This window comes from Protomyctophum bolini (assembly GCF_963924005.1).
Source record: "Protomyctophum bolini genome assembly, chromosome: 9".
Taxonomy (NCBI): domain Eukaryota; kingdom Metazoa; phylum Chordata; class Actinopteri; order Myctophiformes; family Myctophidae; genus Protomyctophum; species Protomyctophum bolini.
The window spans coordinates 21,844,513-21,863,439 of record NC_137870.1 but is presented as its reverse complement, the minus strand read 5'-3'; the positions used below and the strand labels follow the sequence as shown (position 1 = coordinate 21,863,439).

The 18,927-nt window shown below is 42.7% G+C and overlaps 1 protein-coding gene across 2 annotated transcripts in view; it reads left to right on the top strand.

Annotated features, from left to right (window-relative positions):
• The window catches only part of LOC308320768 (rho guanine nucleotide exchange factor TIAM1-like), a 53,012-nt gene that overhangs the window by 12,157 nt on the left and 21,928 nt on the right, over positions 1-18,927 (top strand). For both annotated transcript variants that reach the window (XM_080771429.1, XM_080771430.1), the window contains exons 2-6: positions 13,050-13,142; positions 13,263-14,196; positions 15,625-16,081; positions 16,449-16,621; positions 17,763-17,987. In XM_080771429.1, coding sequence (XP_080627555.1) covers positions 13,273-14,196; positions 15,625-16,081; positions 16,449-16,621; positions 17,763-17,987 — 1,779 coding nt within the window. In that variant the 5' untranslated portion in view covers positions 13,050-13,142; positions 13,263-13,272. The remainder of the gene's footprint in view (positions 1-13,049; positions 13,143-13,262; positions 14,197-15,624; positions 16,082-16,448; positions 16,622-17,762; positions 17,988-18,927) is intronic.

The following is an 18,927-nucleotide window of genomic DNA, read 5'->3' as shown; positions in this document are numbered from 1 at the left end:
TATACCCCGGCATTGATACATATCTTCATTATGTCACCATCAACATCAGTATGTATACCTCCGAGCATACGCACATAAAAGCCAGCCGACCACAGTATAGTACTTTCAACTTACAACTTACATACTGTATACATACAGTACATATGTTACCTGTTACCCAACCAATATTGAAACATATCGTAATTACGTCACCATTGACAGCCAGTTATAACCCGACTTTCGTATTTAATTCCAATGTTTTACAGAGAGGCTGAGATTTGAAAGTTCCTAGCAGCAAGCAGAGTGCACAAGTATTGTGGTCGTGTTGGGACGTATGCACGTGCGCTTGGGAGGTATATATTCTAGACGACAAGACGTTGATAACAACCAAGCATACGCATATAAAAAAGCCAGCCGACCACAGTATAGTACTTTCTTACATACATACATACGTTACCTGTTACCTAACCAATATTGAAACATTTCGTACTTAAGTCACCATTGACAGCCAGTTATATCAGATTGTATTTGTTTTTAATAATGTACCGGTAATCTTCCTACAGAACATTAAATGGTTTGGCTGAGTAGTTATGCTTCATCAAGAGCTACCAACTTGCGAGATACACACAAATAAGACAATCTCAATTACATCAACATTAACAACCAATACGATTCCTTTTAACCATCAAATGATTTCGAAACATAAATTAATTACGTCATTTACCTTTGTAGCCCCTAATTGGTTGTTGTTGGTTACGTAACCAATCTATGTTTCAAAATCATTTGATGGGTAAAAGGAATTGACAGCCAGTTATAATCCGACATCGAAACAACGTGTCAATGTTTTACAGAGGCTGAGATTTGAAAGTTTGTAATGGTCGACAGTACTTGCGCGTGTGCAACTTGCAAGTATGCACTCGACAGAGTGCAGTTCTAGTTATTTTTAGGGTACAGGGATTTTGCCTTGCTACTATAGTGGTGCCGAGTTGTTGTTATCAGCATACTACTAGTACTGTATGTACAAAAATATACACACACACACACGCACACAGCCAATTAAATCATCGCTATGATTCACACAAACACAAAGCTGGACATAGGACGGGCTTGCGCCCCTCAAAAAACTTTACACATAACTTTTGAAATCTGCCTTTAGCTTCCAGAATCCCTCAAAATGTATTCTGAAAAGCTAAAGGTCGATTGTAAAAGTCAATGGGGCTGCCCCGGGCCCTATCTTGCGCCAATCCTTATCCCTAAATGTATTTGCCATTTTGTACTATTTTGAAAAACATTTTAAAATAGTTCAACTAGCCGGTCTACATCGACACGTTGTGAGCTTGTAGATCAGCTATTTGAACTATTTTAAAAGGTTTTTCCAAATACAAAAACATGCTTAGGTATAAGGCCTATTAAGGGGTAAGAGGTGGCGCAAGATATAGCCCCTCTGCCCCAAACGGTTTACAATGCAATGTACTCAGTTGGATCGCTCCTGGGCCTCAGGCAGTAGGCTCTTCCTGCATGGGTCAACAGTTAACATTTTGAGATTCAAATTCTTCAGACTTTAGTTGCAGTGGGGGGCGCTGTAGAAGAAAGACCTTTTTGGCTGCAGGGCTTGCAGTGATTGTTGTGGCATCACAACAACTGGGTGAGGGGTAATAATTCCACAAAATTCCTTTCCAACTCATGACTGGTGTCTATATTATGGGCATTTATTAGGCAAATATCAGGCAAACTTTCTGCATATAATAGGGCATCTACAAGCTTGCGAGCTGAGTTTGTAGATCAGCTATTTGTTGAGGGGGGAAATGAAGGGGCCAAGGATAGACCCCTGGGACCCCAGTCAACTAAGTAATGGGGTTTAAGATGTTAAGTAACTTTATAACAACTACAAATAGCCCTAGCCATGACCCTTAAAAAGCAATTATATTTTAAGAATTAGTTTGCCAGATATTGTTGACAGCTTGTCCTGAAGGCAGTGTCCAGGACTACTCAAAGCAAGCATATCAACTGTGGTTTGTGTAGTCATGTGTGACAGGATCCAGTTTGATTATGCCTCAGTACACAAAGACATGTTTGGTGAGCTGGGAAGTTAAGGGGGTGATCAGGGATGAGTTTAGTCAGGTAGATTTTAGTTTAGAGTAGACAAACAACTCGCCTTTACCCATTTAGGACGTGAACCCTTTTGGTGTTTTTACCCTTCAAGATGGGAACCCCATTTTGGGTTATTGTTGCTATGTACAGTATATAGCACCATAACATTTATTAAAGTTTTTCCAGAAAACTTTATTTGGAGAACAAGTGGAGAAAGTGTCTTTTTGTCTTGACAAAGATGTTGCTAATGGATCATAGTCTAGCCCTATTTAATCAAAATTGTCATGAATATTGCAGCTATATTTATTATTATCTTTATAAATGTGTGGTCATTCAGCCATTTGCGCACGCACCATTGCAACTCGTCAATGAGTGTCCTGAATTTGGCATAACGTATGCCCAAGGCTGGGCCGGCTGGCACCGTGGGAAAAACAGCACCTTTAAATTTAAGCTGTCCACTCCACACAGTAGCACTGGCTGTATTTTCCCATTCATTGACCTGGAGGTAATTGATCACCTCTATGAAAGAGAATACCAGGTGAGTAAGATGAACAGCAGAAACATTTGTAATATATGAGTGCTGCAGTTCTTCACTATCCATGGCATTGTGCCTGTTCTGTTGCCAGTGAAGGGGCATTCAGGCAAAGCCTAGCCAGCTGCCACAGTGAGATTGGTAGGTGAATGGCTCACCCAGTGGAGTCCTGGCCTCTGGTCTTAATACACAACAGCAATTCAGTCCTGTTTATGAGGGCTTTACAGATCTGCAGTGGATGGAGATTTGGAGTCACACAAAACAGTATATTTCTCTCACTATTGTGAGAAAGAAAGACAGACAGAGGGAGAATCAGCCTACTGCAGAACAGTGGATGAAAGGGTCTGAATGCTAATGTATATTATTACACTGCTTAAACTAGTTGTGTCAAATGATTGATTTAGTTCGTAAGTAGCCGTATAATAAGTGGGATAATAATCTGCCGATAAACACCTTTAGGGAGAAACTGGACCCTGATTGGCCCTATCGTGGTTTATTTTTCCGATAATGGCTGCCTCATAATACAATAAATACATCATACATGTAGCCTTAATGTTCGCGTGACTTTAGGCTTCCCTGTCCAGCCATTGAAGACTGAAGCTCATTTGCTTCTCGTGAGAGAAATTTGTCTACTGAGTGTGTGTCAGGCGTGAAATAGTCCAATGTAAAAGTCTGGAATGTGAAGCATGTAAGGGCAGACTAAAGTCGGCGACTTGTGTAACTGTTGTCACGGGAGACTTCTTCACTGACAGTGACAGTTACCAGCTATGAAAAGGTCATCTTATGAAATTCTGTTGCCATGATATTTTGTTAGACAGATGTGGCCTAGTTCATTCAAACTTTTTTTTTCTTTGCCCAGACAAATTATGTGTGACTTTAATTGAGCTGGCTGTCACCACACCATGGCATAGCATAATTGATGAACTCAGTTAAAACTAGTTGGTACTTTATAACAAGTTGGAGTATGACATTTATTTAACATTTCATTCCTTCAGAATAACCATAAACATATATGCATCAGGAATCTTACAACCAGTAAACTATTCTACAGTAAACTATTCTAGCAATAGCCAAACAATTACAGTATCTAATGTTTGCGTCACTCACAATTATTGAAAAGTCATTAGGGGCTGCTCCCTAACACAAAACAAATGTGTGACAAATTGACCAACCACAGATGTCAATTACAGCCCAGCTAATCACAGGCATACCTGACCTTTGCATGGCAAAAGCTGGACTATGATGATTTGTGACTCAGACCCCCTGTCACTGTAATTGATGATGTAACTTGTAAAATGGTGAGTTTGACCATGTGAAATTAGTAGTAAACAAACAACAATTCATATTATCTAGCGCAGGAGCTCCCAAACCTTTTCAGCTCGAAACCCAAACGAGAAATTTGGTGTCTCTTGAATCAAATAAACAATACATGTAACGGAGCTGTTTGTAAAAAATAATGAACATATTGTTTTAAAAAGAAAACAATAAATTGTGCTGCCTGTCAGCACCTTGATAAGAAACAGCACTTTCATGTTGCCTCAAATCCAAACCCTTCAAAAGGTGGTAGTTATAGCATCACAGTTTATCTCTTACAATAGCGCTATGGTTGTGGCTAAATGTGGATGTTTCAGTGTTGTTAATTACCCATTCATCTGAGTGAGTGAGGGTTGCTGAATGCCTTCTTTTTATGGTCTTCTTGGTGAAACCTGTACAGACTTATTTGCTTGCACCCTCTCAATTTTTGAGGGGCACAACAGTAGAAATCCCCTACTCACCACACAGGCCACCCGTTCCTCCACCACAGAACCATTATCTACCCCCTCTTTTGTCTCTGCAGAGGTGTACGTCTTAGAGTATATTAGTAGGTGTTACACGACTTCAAAGGCTGCCAATGAGAGGCTAAGCAGGAAGCAGGACCTTCTTGATTTCCCCTTCCGATTGTGATCTTGCGGGTCAGCAACTTGTTAGCATCAGTGGCAGTGATGAACGCAAGCATGCCACCAAAACACGCAGTGTTTGTAATGCAGTGTTTGTAGACCGTACAATTTGATAACCACTAAAACACTGTGAACTCAATCAGTGAGTTCAACGTGTCGCAACGCGCTGCATTGTGGGCTTAAAGATCTGCTGTTTCTGGTGAGGAAGATAATTATTGTTTGCATGCCAGTCCCATGCACTGATAACCATAAAGTGCTAAAAATTTGACTGGGACTAAGATTTAATTGAATTCTTCAGCCAGTACGATTCTCAAACTAAAATACATTTATTGTGGAAATAAGTGACACATTGTATCTAGGGGGGCATCATTCACCAAAGTAACCTCTATGTTGCCACCCCCCCTTTATCCTTTAATGATCTGATTTCACTAAATCAACATTTTAATGCCATGGACGTACTTGAATTTCATTACTAAGAATCACTATAACCTAACCAAAAAGCATGAGTGTAGTTCACTCCTGTGCACATGTCAAGTCAAGCAGATGAAGTCAGCAGCCAGCATACTGCCCTAGAGACACTATTGATGGGAACATAATACAGTAGGCCTATACACATTTACTAAAGCTGTGACCAGGGTAAACATCACAAGCTGTTGTATACTACAACAGAATCTAAACAAGTAGTCATGCAGCCATTTTACAATGTAGTGCCTCAACAGTTAGACAGTTGGAACAGAACACAGAACAACTGAAAACAAACAGCATTGCCAGATTTGCCATCCATAATAGGCCGGATACAGTATACATCTCATAAATAGTTGGGTGACATTATGTCACAGCTTTATTGAAGAAGACAGATACTCGACTTTGCATTCATGTCACATGATGCCCATGTCTACTCTGTGCGCTGAATAACCATAACAGTGCTAAAATGTAAACTGGGACTATAGGCTCAGCTAGTCCTAACTTCCTAAGGCTTGAATTCTCCAGTAGAAATTCAATGTTGAGATAATTAAAATTATATTTCTTCTATCAACAGTATTGGGGAAAATAATGTACCAAAGTAAGCTCTATGCTGCTCTCCCTTTAACCTGTCTGATTTCAGTAAACAGACATTTAATCCCATGGAGGTACATTATAGAATTGTATTGAGCAAGCTTCAGAGAATACAGGACAAGGTGCTACACAGATAGGCTTATTGTGGTTACACACTTATAGATTGTATTGTGCGCACATAAATTAAATAATATTGGCAAACACCTCATTGCTGAATCATACCAGCTCACACAGGTCTTATGGTCCTCGCCCACAGTGTTTTGTAGAACAGCCAAAGGCCGAGTTTTGGCCCCTGTCCGTCCGTCGCTCCGTCCGTGTGTGCATGTGTGTGTGTATTTGTCCGTCTGTGTACAACTAATCTCCGGCACCGCTGGACTGGTCGGTATGGAACTGTGCATGCACACATGCACACAAAACACATTTTTTACAGTTGTTTGCAAAGCACCTGGACTACATTTGCTAGTCCAAACATCACACTACTAATCGGTATCGGTACACATTATCTCTAAAGTCACCAATATTTCATCCTGATTGACTAAGATTGACTTCTAGTCTGGCCTAGTTCCTCAATGTATAGCCTCCTGTGCTACCATCCATCCAATGGCACTGCATGGGCTAGTATTCCAATCTACTTGTAATTATAGTTTTGTCCCATACGGTCATACCAACAGTAATGCTAGCCATTATTCAGGCTGATATGTGTTGACATATTTCTTGGGGTGCTGAGCTACATCTGAGTGTTAATTTAACTCTTCAGAGTGTATACATTCAATATACACACCCTAGGAGTTAAATGAACACTGACGACTTTAGAGTGTGTACATATACTACACACGCTTCCCACCTGAGCCTTTCACAATGGGGTCAGACAGGTCACAGCTCTAGCCTTTCCTGGCTGCTGCAATCCTCTGTCTGGAACATAAAACCAGTCCTGCGTTTTATGAAAATGACTGGACAGTATATAAGGCCTATTGGTTTTCTGCACTGACATGGTGAGATTAATATACCCCTGTTAGTGTTTAATCTGTATCCTGACTGCGTTCTCTATTCTGATTGGATAAAATTGGTATCCCAGTTTCAGCTTCTGTTTCGATTTCTGAAAATGCATTTTCTGTTGATTAAAAAACTGTTAAGAGACATGGAGACTACATGGAGTTACTGCAACTAACATTATATAGCAATGAGTACTATCACAATATGGAGCTTTTTAACACGTTTAACTAAAGAAAATCACTTACACTACCTTTAATTCAGTTTGTTGCCACTAATGAGTTTAGCTGAAATATGTCGGCTGCATCACCTCTTATGGATGGTTAACATTTAGCTGGGCAATATGGAAATAAATATCATAATAATAATATTGATAAATGTCACAGTATCTGTTTGGAAAATGTCAAAGGAATGTCAAAGTGTCTTGTTGATGATCATCGCATGGAAAGGCTGTCATTCTCAAGTATTTCAGATGTCTTACTTAGTAATTGGTTTGTAGCCTTAAACCCCAGGCTTTATATTTTCCTTCATATTTTTATCGCTTGTCGGACGAATGCTTGAAATCAACGAGCATGTTGATGTTGATCAGCGACTCTGCAACAGATATACGTTATATCTTTGTAACTTTTGTACACATTACACAACGGTTCACAATTACATAAAACCAGTAAGACGCCTGAGGCGAAGGCGAGGTTGCATGCACACATCCGCCTCGTTGACAGCAGACTGCTGGACAAGCACTTGTGCTTTGGCATGGGGGGTCACATCAACATGGAATGAATTCTGTACTGGCCAAGTCGCCATATAAGGAGCGTGTCTTGAGTGTACAGGGTTTGATGAGATCAACATGGAATGTCAGAACAGGTGAGCTCCATACAGTATATGGAGATCTAAGGGTGGTAGCGGGGACATTCTCTTGAGTGTACAGGGTTTGATGAGGGCCCATGTAGGGCTGGGCCTTAATTTTCTAGAGTTCTCAACAGGCCCACCTGTCCATTCAAACTCTAGACGGGCCTGCCCCAAAGTTATTAGTGCAGCCACGCCCGGCAGCCGGCGAAAACTAGAGTTCTCAACAGGCCCGAAAATTAAGGCCCGGCCCTACCTGGGCTCTCATCAAACCCTTTACACTCAAGAGAATGACCCGCTACCACCCTTAGATCTCCATATACTGTATGGAGCTGACCTGTTCTGACATTTCATATGTTGATCTGACCTCATCAAACCCTGTACACTCAAGACACGCTCCTTATATGGCCAGTACAGAATTCATTCCATGTTGATCTGACCCCCCCATGCCAAAGCGCCAGTGCTCGCCCAGCAGTCTGCCGTCAACGAGGCAGATGCGTCCCAACAACATTTCACTGCTTATACCTGTATACGTTTGTGATAAATTAAACCTTGATTCTTGATAAATATTGAGATAAATATTGCCCAGCCCTACTAGTGGAAACTTGATACGTCAGATTACGCTGCTACTTGCCTCAAAGCTTTTTAAGATGCCTCAGGATCCTTTCATCACCATTTTGAAGCCTCTTTCCAGCTTTTTCCTATTCAAGGTTTCTAAGGTTACAGATCAAATTTAGTCAAATACTCTTGATGCAAGTCAAGTCAAAGATGCAAGTCAATAGACACTTTTGGGCACTACTCAGTGAAGAGTTGTCTTATTCATCAAGTAACATAATGAAGAACTGTTCTAAATAGAGGATGTGCTAAAAGTAGGCTGTGGGGATGTCCCCCTCTGGACTGACAGAATTCTGAATGCACGCTTGTTCACACTTGGAGCATTAAATGAGTCATGGGAACTGGACATAGGTCATTTGGTGGTTCCACTCACATGGAGGCATATGACTTTATCACAGTGGGGAAATGTTGAATTGTCAACAACCTGCAGCCAGTGAATTTCAGTAACCCCCCCCCCCCCACACACACACACACACACACACACACACACACACTCTTCACTCTTCACACAGCTACCTATGTTATTATCTCTAGTGTGGAGTGTTCAGATTACAGGGTTTTGTGTTGGAGCTTGTAACCAGTTGTCCTATGCATTCTTGCCTTTCACCAGTGTAGTTAGGTTAGGGGACAGGAATGTGTTTTGCAGGACACTTCACAATAGTGAATTTAAAAACGGATTTGTGCCTGTATCCCACCTCTTGCAGAATTGGGAGATGTATCCTCAGATTTGCTTAAGAACTTTAAGTACAATATTTTTGCACTTTTCTTCTTTCTTTGAAACATGAAACTCATGTGTTGTGGAATGTATAGCCAGGTGTTTCATTTACTTTCAAGTTCTACACCAAATTGAGATCCATAAGTCAGTTTTAGCTGTAGGGCAAGCATGTCATCATTTCCTCAAATGATAAAAAAAACACTTGACATTTTTGTCCTTGGGGATGTAACGGAGACATGGGACTGGGACTGGGGGCGTTGGAAATATTTGCCCTGCTCCTGTCCCAACAAGCCCAAGTATTTGTCAAATATATGCTGTGCTTTTAAGTGCTCTTTAATAACAAAGAGCCTTAAATCTTACCTATCACATCGGGATGAACAAATCCTACTCGACATGGGATGACATAATGCCTCACATGTCCTCAGTTATATTGGTTCTGTAAGTAATACTGTTGCGTAGATGTCTCATATTCATTTGTTTTTCCAATAGATGTTGTTCTATATTATTATTATTCTATATTTTAAGCTTCAGAAATGTAGGGGAAATAAACTTTAGGCTAGTTATTTCAAAAGAAAATGAGGATCCGAACATCCAGTGGAAGAACCAAAAGGTTCTAATTGCAAGCGAGAGGCAGCATGTGGGAGAAAATGAATGCCCTTTACTCTAATATTAATTGGAGATGTGGGACACATAATATGAGTTTGAAGCTTGAACCTTGCTCTACCTTTGAGGTACTCGGTCGAAGACTAATGCATTATAATGGCCAACTTGCCTTATGGGGGCCACTCACCATGGCTCCTACCATGGTGAGTTTCATTGCTATTCTGATGCTTCTGTGTTGCTAATCTAAACCCACAATGAAGTTATTCTTCCTTCAGGTCTGTGGGTGGCTGGAATCTACTGTGGTTATGTATTTCATTAAGGGCTCTTGTAATGGATGACTTGTCTATGCACATTCTGCTGCTATGTGCTCTAATGTAGCCCTTTCTGCTATGCTTCTTAATGAAGAGGAGTATTCTGGTTGTGTCATACTGACAGTTTGCCAGAGGCAATTTTACAGTCCAATGTATTTATTCATGTCACACATTGTTTTGACCGAAATAGGAAAGTTGAAAAGATAACAATACATAATAAATGTCTTGTTTATATCAGTGCTCATTGGGTGGTCTAGATGGAATGGCTTTCCTAACTTTGACTTCATGTATTAATAAAGCATAGCTGATAGAGTCAGTGCATCAGCAACATTGTGAGCTTTGGAAAAATACAGGGAAAACTCATTTATCCAAATGCACTCCTGAATTGAGGTCATTCTAAACCAATCAGTTGTTAAGACAAATTCTACTTGGCTGGAATATATTCCAAAACACCTTTATAGGAGTGCATGTGAGTGCATGACCACACGAGAAATGTGTTTCTATTATTTTAAAACCAAAATCAAACTATTCAATTGTGGAAATGTGATAACCTACTTGTGTAATAGGGTGTCAAAAAACAGGACTGTTTCCCCCCCCCCCTCTTTTCCATGGCTCATTCAATTGCATTGGTAGTCTACTAAGTCTACTCTGTCTGCTGGTGTTGAGGTGTTTGGTTTTAATGTAAAGCAGGTCTGCTGGCAAGGTGTAGCAGTTTACACATACCAACCCAATCACAGAGAGAGCAATCAGACCAGTGAGAGCGGCCAATACACAAACATTGTGTACACAACAGGTCGATCAGACAAAGAATCTTGGTGCACCCTCACTGTTCCGACCCTGGTTTGAAGTGCATTGTTTTTTACATTGCCACACATATTTCTGTCATTATTAAATCCCACTGGTAGACCAGCATCTTTAGATGTCTATACGATCTTAGACATGTAAGATGCTACAGAATTGTACAATAGGTTGCCTTTAATCTCCCTTTAGTGTGATATTCATTGTGAAACCACAGATAACTCAAGATGATACGGCACTGTATCACTTAACAGCTCTTATGTTTACATAATAGAAATGTTATCCAAAGACATTAATTAAGCTTCAGTTTCATTGTATTCACATTCATATTATTTCAACCCTAACAGGCCTAGCAGGGCGGTGTTCACGTAGGGCTACTACCACAATATTGTTTAGTTTTTCTCTGGGTTGAGATTTTCACAGATTAACACAATTTAGGCATTTATAATTTAGGCATTTAGCAGAGTCTGAAGTGATGGGTTTTCAGACTACGGCAGAATATTGGGAGTGAGACTGCACTAGTTCTGATTGTAATGGGAAGTGCATTCCATAGTTTTGGAGCCAGAAGGGAGAAGAGTTTGGAGCGTGTGGAGCGTTGTCCCGGCGTTTCTAGTGAAGGTTCTTCCAGCTTCCCTGCGTTGACTGATTAGAGTGCGCGGGAGGGTTTGTAGGGTTCGATCAGTCTTGTCTGGATTCAGCTTGAATACAGAAACACACAGAGAAACCGTATGGTATATCAATATCATGAAGCTTTATGTTATGACTGCCAGCATTTTGTAAGGCTAGTTGAGCCTGTGAGTGACTACAGAATTAATTTAAATGAGTGCAGTGGCATTTGCATCATCCTCTTTCCCCCCTATCCTCATCACAGTGTCAGACCTGATTGGCTAAACAGCGAATCAACTGCAGAACCATTCAAAGGGGAAAAGGACAATAAATTGGGTTGATGGAGTATCAGATATTGTGCAGTGTAGTACCTGAGAGAGAGGATTGATGACTGAACAGAATGAAGAGCAACATGAGGCAGAAAAAACGGGGTCAGACCCAGCTTATGTAACACCCCCCCCCCCCCCCCCCCACCCGCTCACTGTAGGCTTGAGTGCATGTGGCAGCATAGGGCTGGGCTCCCACACATCTGCGTCAAACACAATAATGTATCCCCCCCAATGATTCTGTCCTAAAAAGAAAACAGGGGGGGGGGGGGGGGCATCAGGTGGAACAAGCTCCCCATCTGTTGATGGTCTCAGGCATGGAACAGAACAGAACATTCTGAGAGAGAGAGAGAGAGAGAGAGAGAGAAGCAAGCAGCCTGTCCAGCCTAAAGGCAGGTAGATTGGTCCAAATGTTCAATGTGGTGGAAACTTCTGAGCTCATTTCTATGTAGACGATCCCCCCCAAATGCAGGGTGCTTGGTGTACAACCACAACAGCACTACATGTAGGGGTCGGTGTTGTTCACATCAGCTCTGAATAACTCAAGCTCAGTGAGGCTTTATGTCCCCTGTCATGGTACTCACTGTCGTTACTTCCCCTCCACTTAACAGGATCCCCACCGCATGTTGAAAGGGGGCCGAATGGTCTGCTTCCTCTGTCAAAGCGAATAAAGTCTTTATCTGGATGGCTCGATCAGCAGCATCGTCTGTTGGGGAGGTGATTGTGGAGATGTCATATAAACAAGGGCGTCGGTGGTGTTCTCTGTTTTCTTTGCATGGTCCAATCCAAGTCAGATTTTTCATTTGAAATGTCTTCATTTGAGGCAAAGCTAATATAAGCCATCCTTTACAGCAGTGGCTTGCAACTGCTTTGCATTGCAACCGAATTTCACCCAGCCGATCTGGACTCGATAGATTATTCATTCTTCCCTTTATTAGAAGAAGTTTTTTTTTGTCCTACTTCTGTGTTCTGTATCCCGCCCCACTGGAATTTCAATGTTAGGGCTACATAATACATTATACACCTGGTAGCTGTGTTTGAAAATGGAGAATATCTAGGCTTTTGTTCAGAGTATAATTATTGTTCCAGTGCTTATTCAACTAACTTAAAGGACCATACCAGCCGTTTTGACATGGATTTGGCTCCTTTGTGTAATTCCTCAAAAGCGTTTTCTGTGACTTTTTGTGACAACAAATACTAGTATTCTGATGTGGGTGTGTAATTTTACATCCATTATGCCATATGCACAACAAACACAACCAGGCGGCAGTTAATTAAAGGAGAGAGGTCGCATACACTTTGTCCACTGTGTCTGTCACCAGAAATGCTGAAGTCACAGAGACAAAAAATGTCAAAGCATGCTGGAGAGTGATGTCAAAATCACCACAGACCCATATCAATAAGTTGTCCAAAAACAACTTATTATTTGAAATGGTTATTGTGATAAATATACCAGTGAAATCTCATATCAAAATTGTTTACTTGGACAAAGATTCACAGAAGTTTAGATCTGACATTTCTGGACAAATGAGAACTGCTATCTCAGGATCACAAGTAGTCATAATATTCCATCTTAGTAGAGACATTAGCAAGCACTTGAACTGAACTGTTTGGATGATATGTCCTGTTTTTTTTCTTCTTTAGAGCTTTGCAGATGATACCAGACACCTCAGGACAATCCTATCTGAGAGATCCAGTGTTGTTCAGCATGGCAGAAAAATCTATACTATCTTGCAGGTAATGCAGTCATATTTCAGCCACATAATTAGATTTTTTGAATACAGTGTCTTCAGGTTTTGTGTATTCCGTTATATATCCCATGCGGAGTGAGTAAACCATGTCTCCTTTCCTCTTCAGCTTCTGAATCATGGGGAACGTGGAGAGCCAGAATGGGGTCCATGCCCTCTACGGTAACCAGCATGGCCATTTGTCACGCAAGCACATGTCTCGTTCCCTCCGCGTCTCCAACAAGCAGGCCAGGCGCTCTCGACATGCCTCATCGGGGAAAATAGAGCACAGGAACTCCGAGACGAGCACCCGCTCTAGTAGCACGCCCAGCATCCCACAATCACTGGCCGATAACGGGCTGGAGCCCTTCAATGAAACCGACGTCCTCTCTGACTTTGGCAGCCCTGTATGGGTGGACCGTGTGGCCATGAACCTGCGGCCCATGTCCTTCCACAATGACCTCGCCAACCAGTCGGTGCATGCGGAAACTATGCACATAACTTTACCAGGCCCCGTTGCACAGAGAGCACAGCAGAGAGGAGCGCACGCAGGTGAGGTGACCTACCTCCAGAAGACGAGGGATGGCCCTAGGGAGACGGTGAGCTTCAAAAAGAAGAGGTCTAAGTCTGCTGACATGTGGAGAGAGAACAGCTTGGAGTTTTCCCTGTCAGACCTTAGCCAGGAGCATCTCACCAGCACAGAGGAGATCGTAGACGCCAGTGAGCGGCACTTCACTGACTGTGACGGCCAGTTACAGTCCATTCCCAAGGCATTGGAGGTGCTGGACTCCGGTGACAGGGCAAACTCTCTGGATGAGCTCTACAGCCAGAAGAGCCCTGTCCACAGACCACCCCATGGCCGCTACACCAAGTGGCACGATGTCAGCAGGGCCGCCAGAGAGGGCGAGGACGATAAGATGCTCTCCCCCTCAGAGGAGGACGGGGGTGGCTACGGAGCGTACACACTGCCCTGCCGGCGTTCCCATTGCCTGTCCGAGGGCCTGAGCAGTCATCAAGCTGCCATGTGTGCCAGTATGCAGGGTAGAAGGGCACAGACCATACAGGTGAGAAGTACACTTCAACTCGCTCCTACCTTATGCAGCTGTCTGGGCTGCAATTTAACCACTTGAACCCTAGCATCTCTATTCTGGGGGAACATTCACTGCAAATAGACGATCTAAAAGCTCACAGGAGCTATTATTAGCAAAGAGATTTGGTGTAGAGAGAAATACTAGTGGACCTAGTATGGAGAGAGCCTGGGGGGTCCTGGTCAACTAAGTTTATACGTTTTAATTGGTTATTATGTCTATTACACATAATTCCAAAAGATCACACCCGTGTGAAGTGAGGGGTGCTAATATATTAGTCTAACTCATGTTGCTATGATTAGGTGATGTAATGGTGATGTAAAACAAACATGGACAAAACAAACATTAAATTCTCTTTATTGTTAATGGCATTTAATGTTTGTGTTAGGGACAAGATGACGTAAATTTACCTTCATTGTCAATGGCATTTTTAAGTTTAAGGAAAAACAAACATTAAACCTGTATAACGCCCCTCAACAAACACATGCATAGGCATATTTCCTGTGCATATCTGTCAACTGATGATGTATGCATTTCATAATCTCTAACTTGGTAGCGTGTCAGGGACCTGAAATGCACAGACTTATATCGCCACCAAGAAATGTACTTCCCCCTTTGAAAACACAATCCTTTTTCATTATTTTAATTGTGTCTGGAGTATTATGTGTCCACTCCATTCACCAAGCCGCTAATGAGCTCCAAGAAGCAGGTTGTACGTAAGAGTAAAAACAGCACAGCCTGCTTGTGCCAGGGCACCAATGTGCCATTTGGCTGATGGATGTGTTGTTGTCCCGGGGAGGGAGACGGCACTCTTGGGGAGGGGGGCTTGAAGTCACTCCCTGTTTGAAATGCCTCAACCTTTTGTTATGGTAATGAAGGGAGGCCCTGCCGTGGAAGAGTGTAACAGTAAAGCGTGTATTGGTGGGGCACCACGGCTAGCGCGGGTTAACGGAGCTCTGGAGCGCATGATTTGGGTCATGTGATTAGATGGAGATGCCGGGTTTGGTGTGACTCCCTTCATCTCCCAGGAACCCACTGGCCGGCTATGAGTGTAGGAGAGGGCAGACCCCATCCCATCGGTGCCACACTGGGAGGGAGGACACGGAGGCTGTACTCGTGTAGCAAACGGTTAACACTGCTGTGCTGTGAGGAATTCATATTAACAGGATTATTAACAGGATTAAGTACAGGATTAAGTATCTCATGAACACTGTGTAAGCTACACAAAATAACAAACAAAAAAACATGTTGGCCATGCAAGCACGGATGTATCCTGTATATTTACAGAGACAGTATGGTGTTCAGTCAAGGTAGGAGTTTTCTTTGTCTATCTGTGTTGTTGTTGTGTTGTGATGTATGGAAACCTGGGTCGCTATGCCGTCTTACGCCTGTTTGGTGTTGCAGGATGTCACGGCGGGCGAAGGCAGCGAGTATGAGGACAGCGGCATCGACGGGGTGACAGCGGAAGCGGAGCACAAATCCAGACGCTACAAGACCATGTCTGCGTCCTTCTCCGTGTGCTCGGCGGCCGGCAGGAGCATGTTTGCCGGGAGTGACAGTGCCAGCAGCAGCAGCGGCGGCGGGGCCAGTGAGTGCGTGCAGGGCGTGTACGAGAACTTCCGTCAGGAACTAGAGAGGAGCTCCTGTCAGACGGAGAGCTTGGAGGAGGCGGGGTCAGCTCTCAGCGATGAGCAGAGCACCATGAGCTCCACCTATCAGGACCCATTGGTCAGCGTTGCCCAGGGAACCGTACGCAAGGCTGGCAGGCTTGCCGTCAAGAATTTTCTGGTTCACAAGAAAAACAAGAAAGTAGAGTCGGCCACTAGACGCAAGTGGAAGAGTTACTGGGTTTCCCTCAAAGGTTTGCCCAGCATTAAATCACTCCACACACTGCCTTAATATATCATCATCTGTTCTATCTGTTGTTGTATAGTTTCAGACATACTTCTTCATCCTGTCACACTATGCTCTGTAAGCAGCATAAAATATCAGTATCAATATTGATGACAGCTGACTGAACGCTAAATCAAGGCATTCATGATCCCTGAGTACATGAAATGCTGCAAACTCTGCATTTCTGAACATTGGCCATTGGGGAGCAGAATTGAATTGAATTAGCAAATCAGGATTTGTATTATTGGTTGTATTGTGCAGAGTTTGGAACATGTAAGCATTTATTCTTACAATTTATTTTCCATTATTTGTAATGAATTATTTTGTTTCCTCAGGTTGTACACTGTTCTTCTATGAGACTGATGGCCGGTCAGTGATTGACCACAACAGTATTCCTAAGCATGCTATCTGGGCAGAGAACAGCATTGTCCAGGCTGTCCCAGAACATCCCAAAAAGGACTTTGTGTTTTGTCTCAGCAACTCACTGGGAGATGCTTTTCTGTTCCAGGTAAAAACAAATCCAGCTGGTTCAAAACAAAAGAAGTCAGCTACTGCTGTCACTGCTGTGTGATGCAGCCTTTTAATTGACCGGTACAGTCCTTTCCTGTTGTAGTCGTGTAGTGGTGGAAAGTAACATTACAACAAAGTACATTTACCAAGTACTGTTCTGTACTAGCCATATATGGAGCGTGTCTTGAGTGTACAGGGTTTAATGAGGTCAGATCAACATATGGAATGTCGTCAGGTCAGGTCAGCTCCATATATGGAGATCTAAGGGTGCCAGCGGGGCAGTGTCTTGACTCTTGAGTGTACAGAGTTTGATGAGGGCCCATGTAGATCCGGGCCTTAATTCTCAGGCCTGTTTTCACCGGCTGCCGGTGAAAAAGAGAGACATCGAACAGGAAGGACGGGTGGGGAGGATCAACATTTTGGAATTTCAGAACAGGTCGGCTCCATATATGGAGAAATAAGGGTTTGAGGTTTGAGGTCAGATGTTGAGTTGCTGGTCGGCTCCATATATGCTGAGCTAGGTGATGATCCAGTCTTCTCCATGTATGGCTATCCAGGGTTTGATGAGGTCAGTGTCGTGATCATCATATATGGAGTTGACCATATATGGAGCGTGTCACGAGGCGTGACGGACTGACGGCCATATATGGTGCCGTGTTGTGTCATGAGGCGTGACGGACTGATGGCCATATATGTTGGCATGACGGATTGACAGGTTTTGCAGGTTTTCATAGTAATCTGTAATTATTTGAAAACTAGTTACTAATTACTTTGTAGATGTTGATTATTATTCCAAAACACACTAACCACTTCAGCCCTTCATATATTCCAGGCCATTTGAAAACAGCCGATCAATAAGCTTGTTGGGCTATTTTCAAAAGATTTTCAATACATTTTGAACTTGTGAAATGGGACATTCTGCACAATGAGTTATTTTACGTTTGGTACCTTAAGTATATTTGATACCAGTACTTTTGTACTCAAGTACATTTTTTATTCCGGACTTTTACTTTTAACATAGTATTTCTACATTGCAGTATTGATACTTTTACTTAAGTAAGAAATGTGAGTAGCCTACTTTTTCCACCACTGGTCGTGCCTGACCTCTGAACCTTGGCCGTCTGTTCCTCTCCCCACAGACCTCCAGCCAGACAGAGCTGGAGAACTGGATCACAGCCATCCATTCAGCCTGTGCCACCGCCGTCGCCCGCCAGCACCACAGGGACGACACTGTGCGGCTGCTCCGTGCCGAGTTCAAGAAACTGGAGCAGAAGATCGACATGGACGAGAAGATGAAGAAGATGGGAGACATGCAGCTGTCCGCTGTTACCGATAGCAAGAAGAGGAAGACCATCCTGGACCAGGTAAAATATTGAACCTCTGACGCGCTTAACACCAGTTTTTACACCATACTGCTGGCTTTCTCTCAGACTCAAACACTGCTGGGACCTTAGAGTATATGAAATAGAGACGGCACCCGAGTTCTCCTCCCATCCACTTGCATTAAGTTGCTCTAAAGCGCATGAGGCGATTTCACTCCTCCTTCCGGGTAGGAACAGAGTGCATTCTGGGATGGATTTGCCCCAAACACATGAACGCGCTGCCGTTGACTATCATTGTACGCGTTCACGTGTGTTCACGTATGAAACAGCATTCAGCGAATTTGCCATACATAGCTGGCAAAAAAAAAGATTTAACCAATTACATGCTGCCATCGGTGGCTAAAATTGGTGGTGTTCCCTGAATCCTGCAGAAAACTACATTGTTTTGACAGCTGTGAACTCGTTCATTGAACTGGAAGTGATTGTGTGATTGTCTGTGCCGTCCTCTCTCAGTGTAAACAATGGTTTTGTACTCGCGAGGTCTGATTAAAGTTTTATTAAAATACAAGTTGGATATTTGAAATGAAACCTCAAATAGTTGCTCAATGCTCACCCATAAACTACTGTAGCTGAGTGACGAGGAAGGAAAATGGTCAGCAGCAGCACAGATGGACTTTAACCACTCTACAGTACTTGACAGTGGTCCCACAGTAGTTTATCCTTGGCTACTCCCCTTTTCCCTTTATTTCTACACCTAATCTATACTTGCAGATCTGTTTTCTCTGCAGAATGTTCACATGCCAAGAATAGTGCCACTAGGGTTCATGTTGTTCTGGTCTTCATAATAATAATAATAATAATAATAGCTTGAATTTATATAACGCCTTTCATTAAAAGGACGCTTTACAAAATGAACAACCAACCAACAAAACAACAAACAACTATATGCAATAAGTCTAGGTGTCTTTTCAAGGCTGTTGGA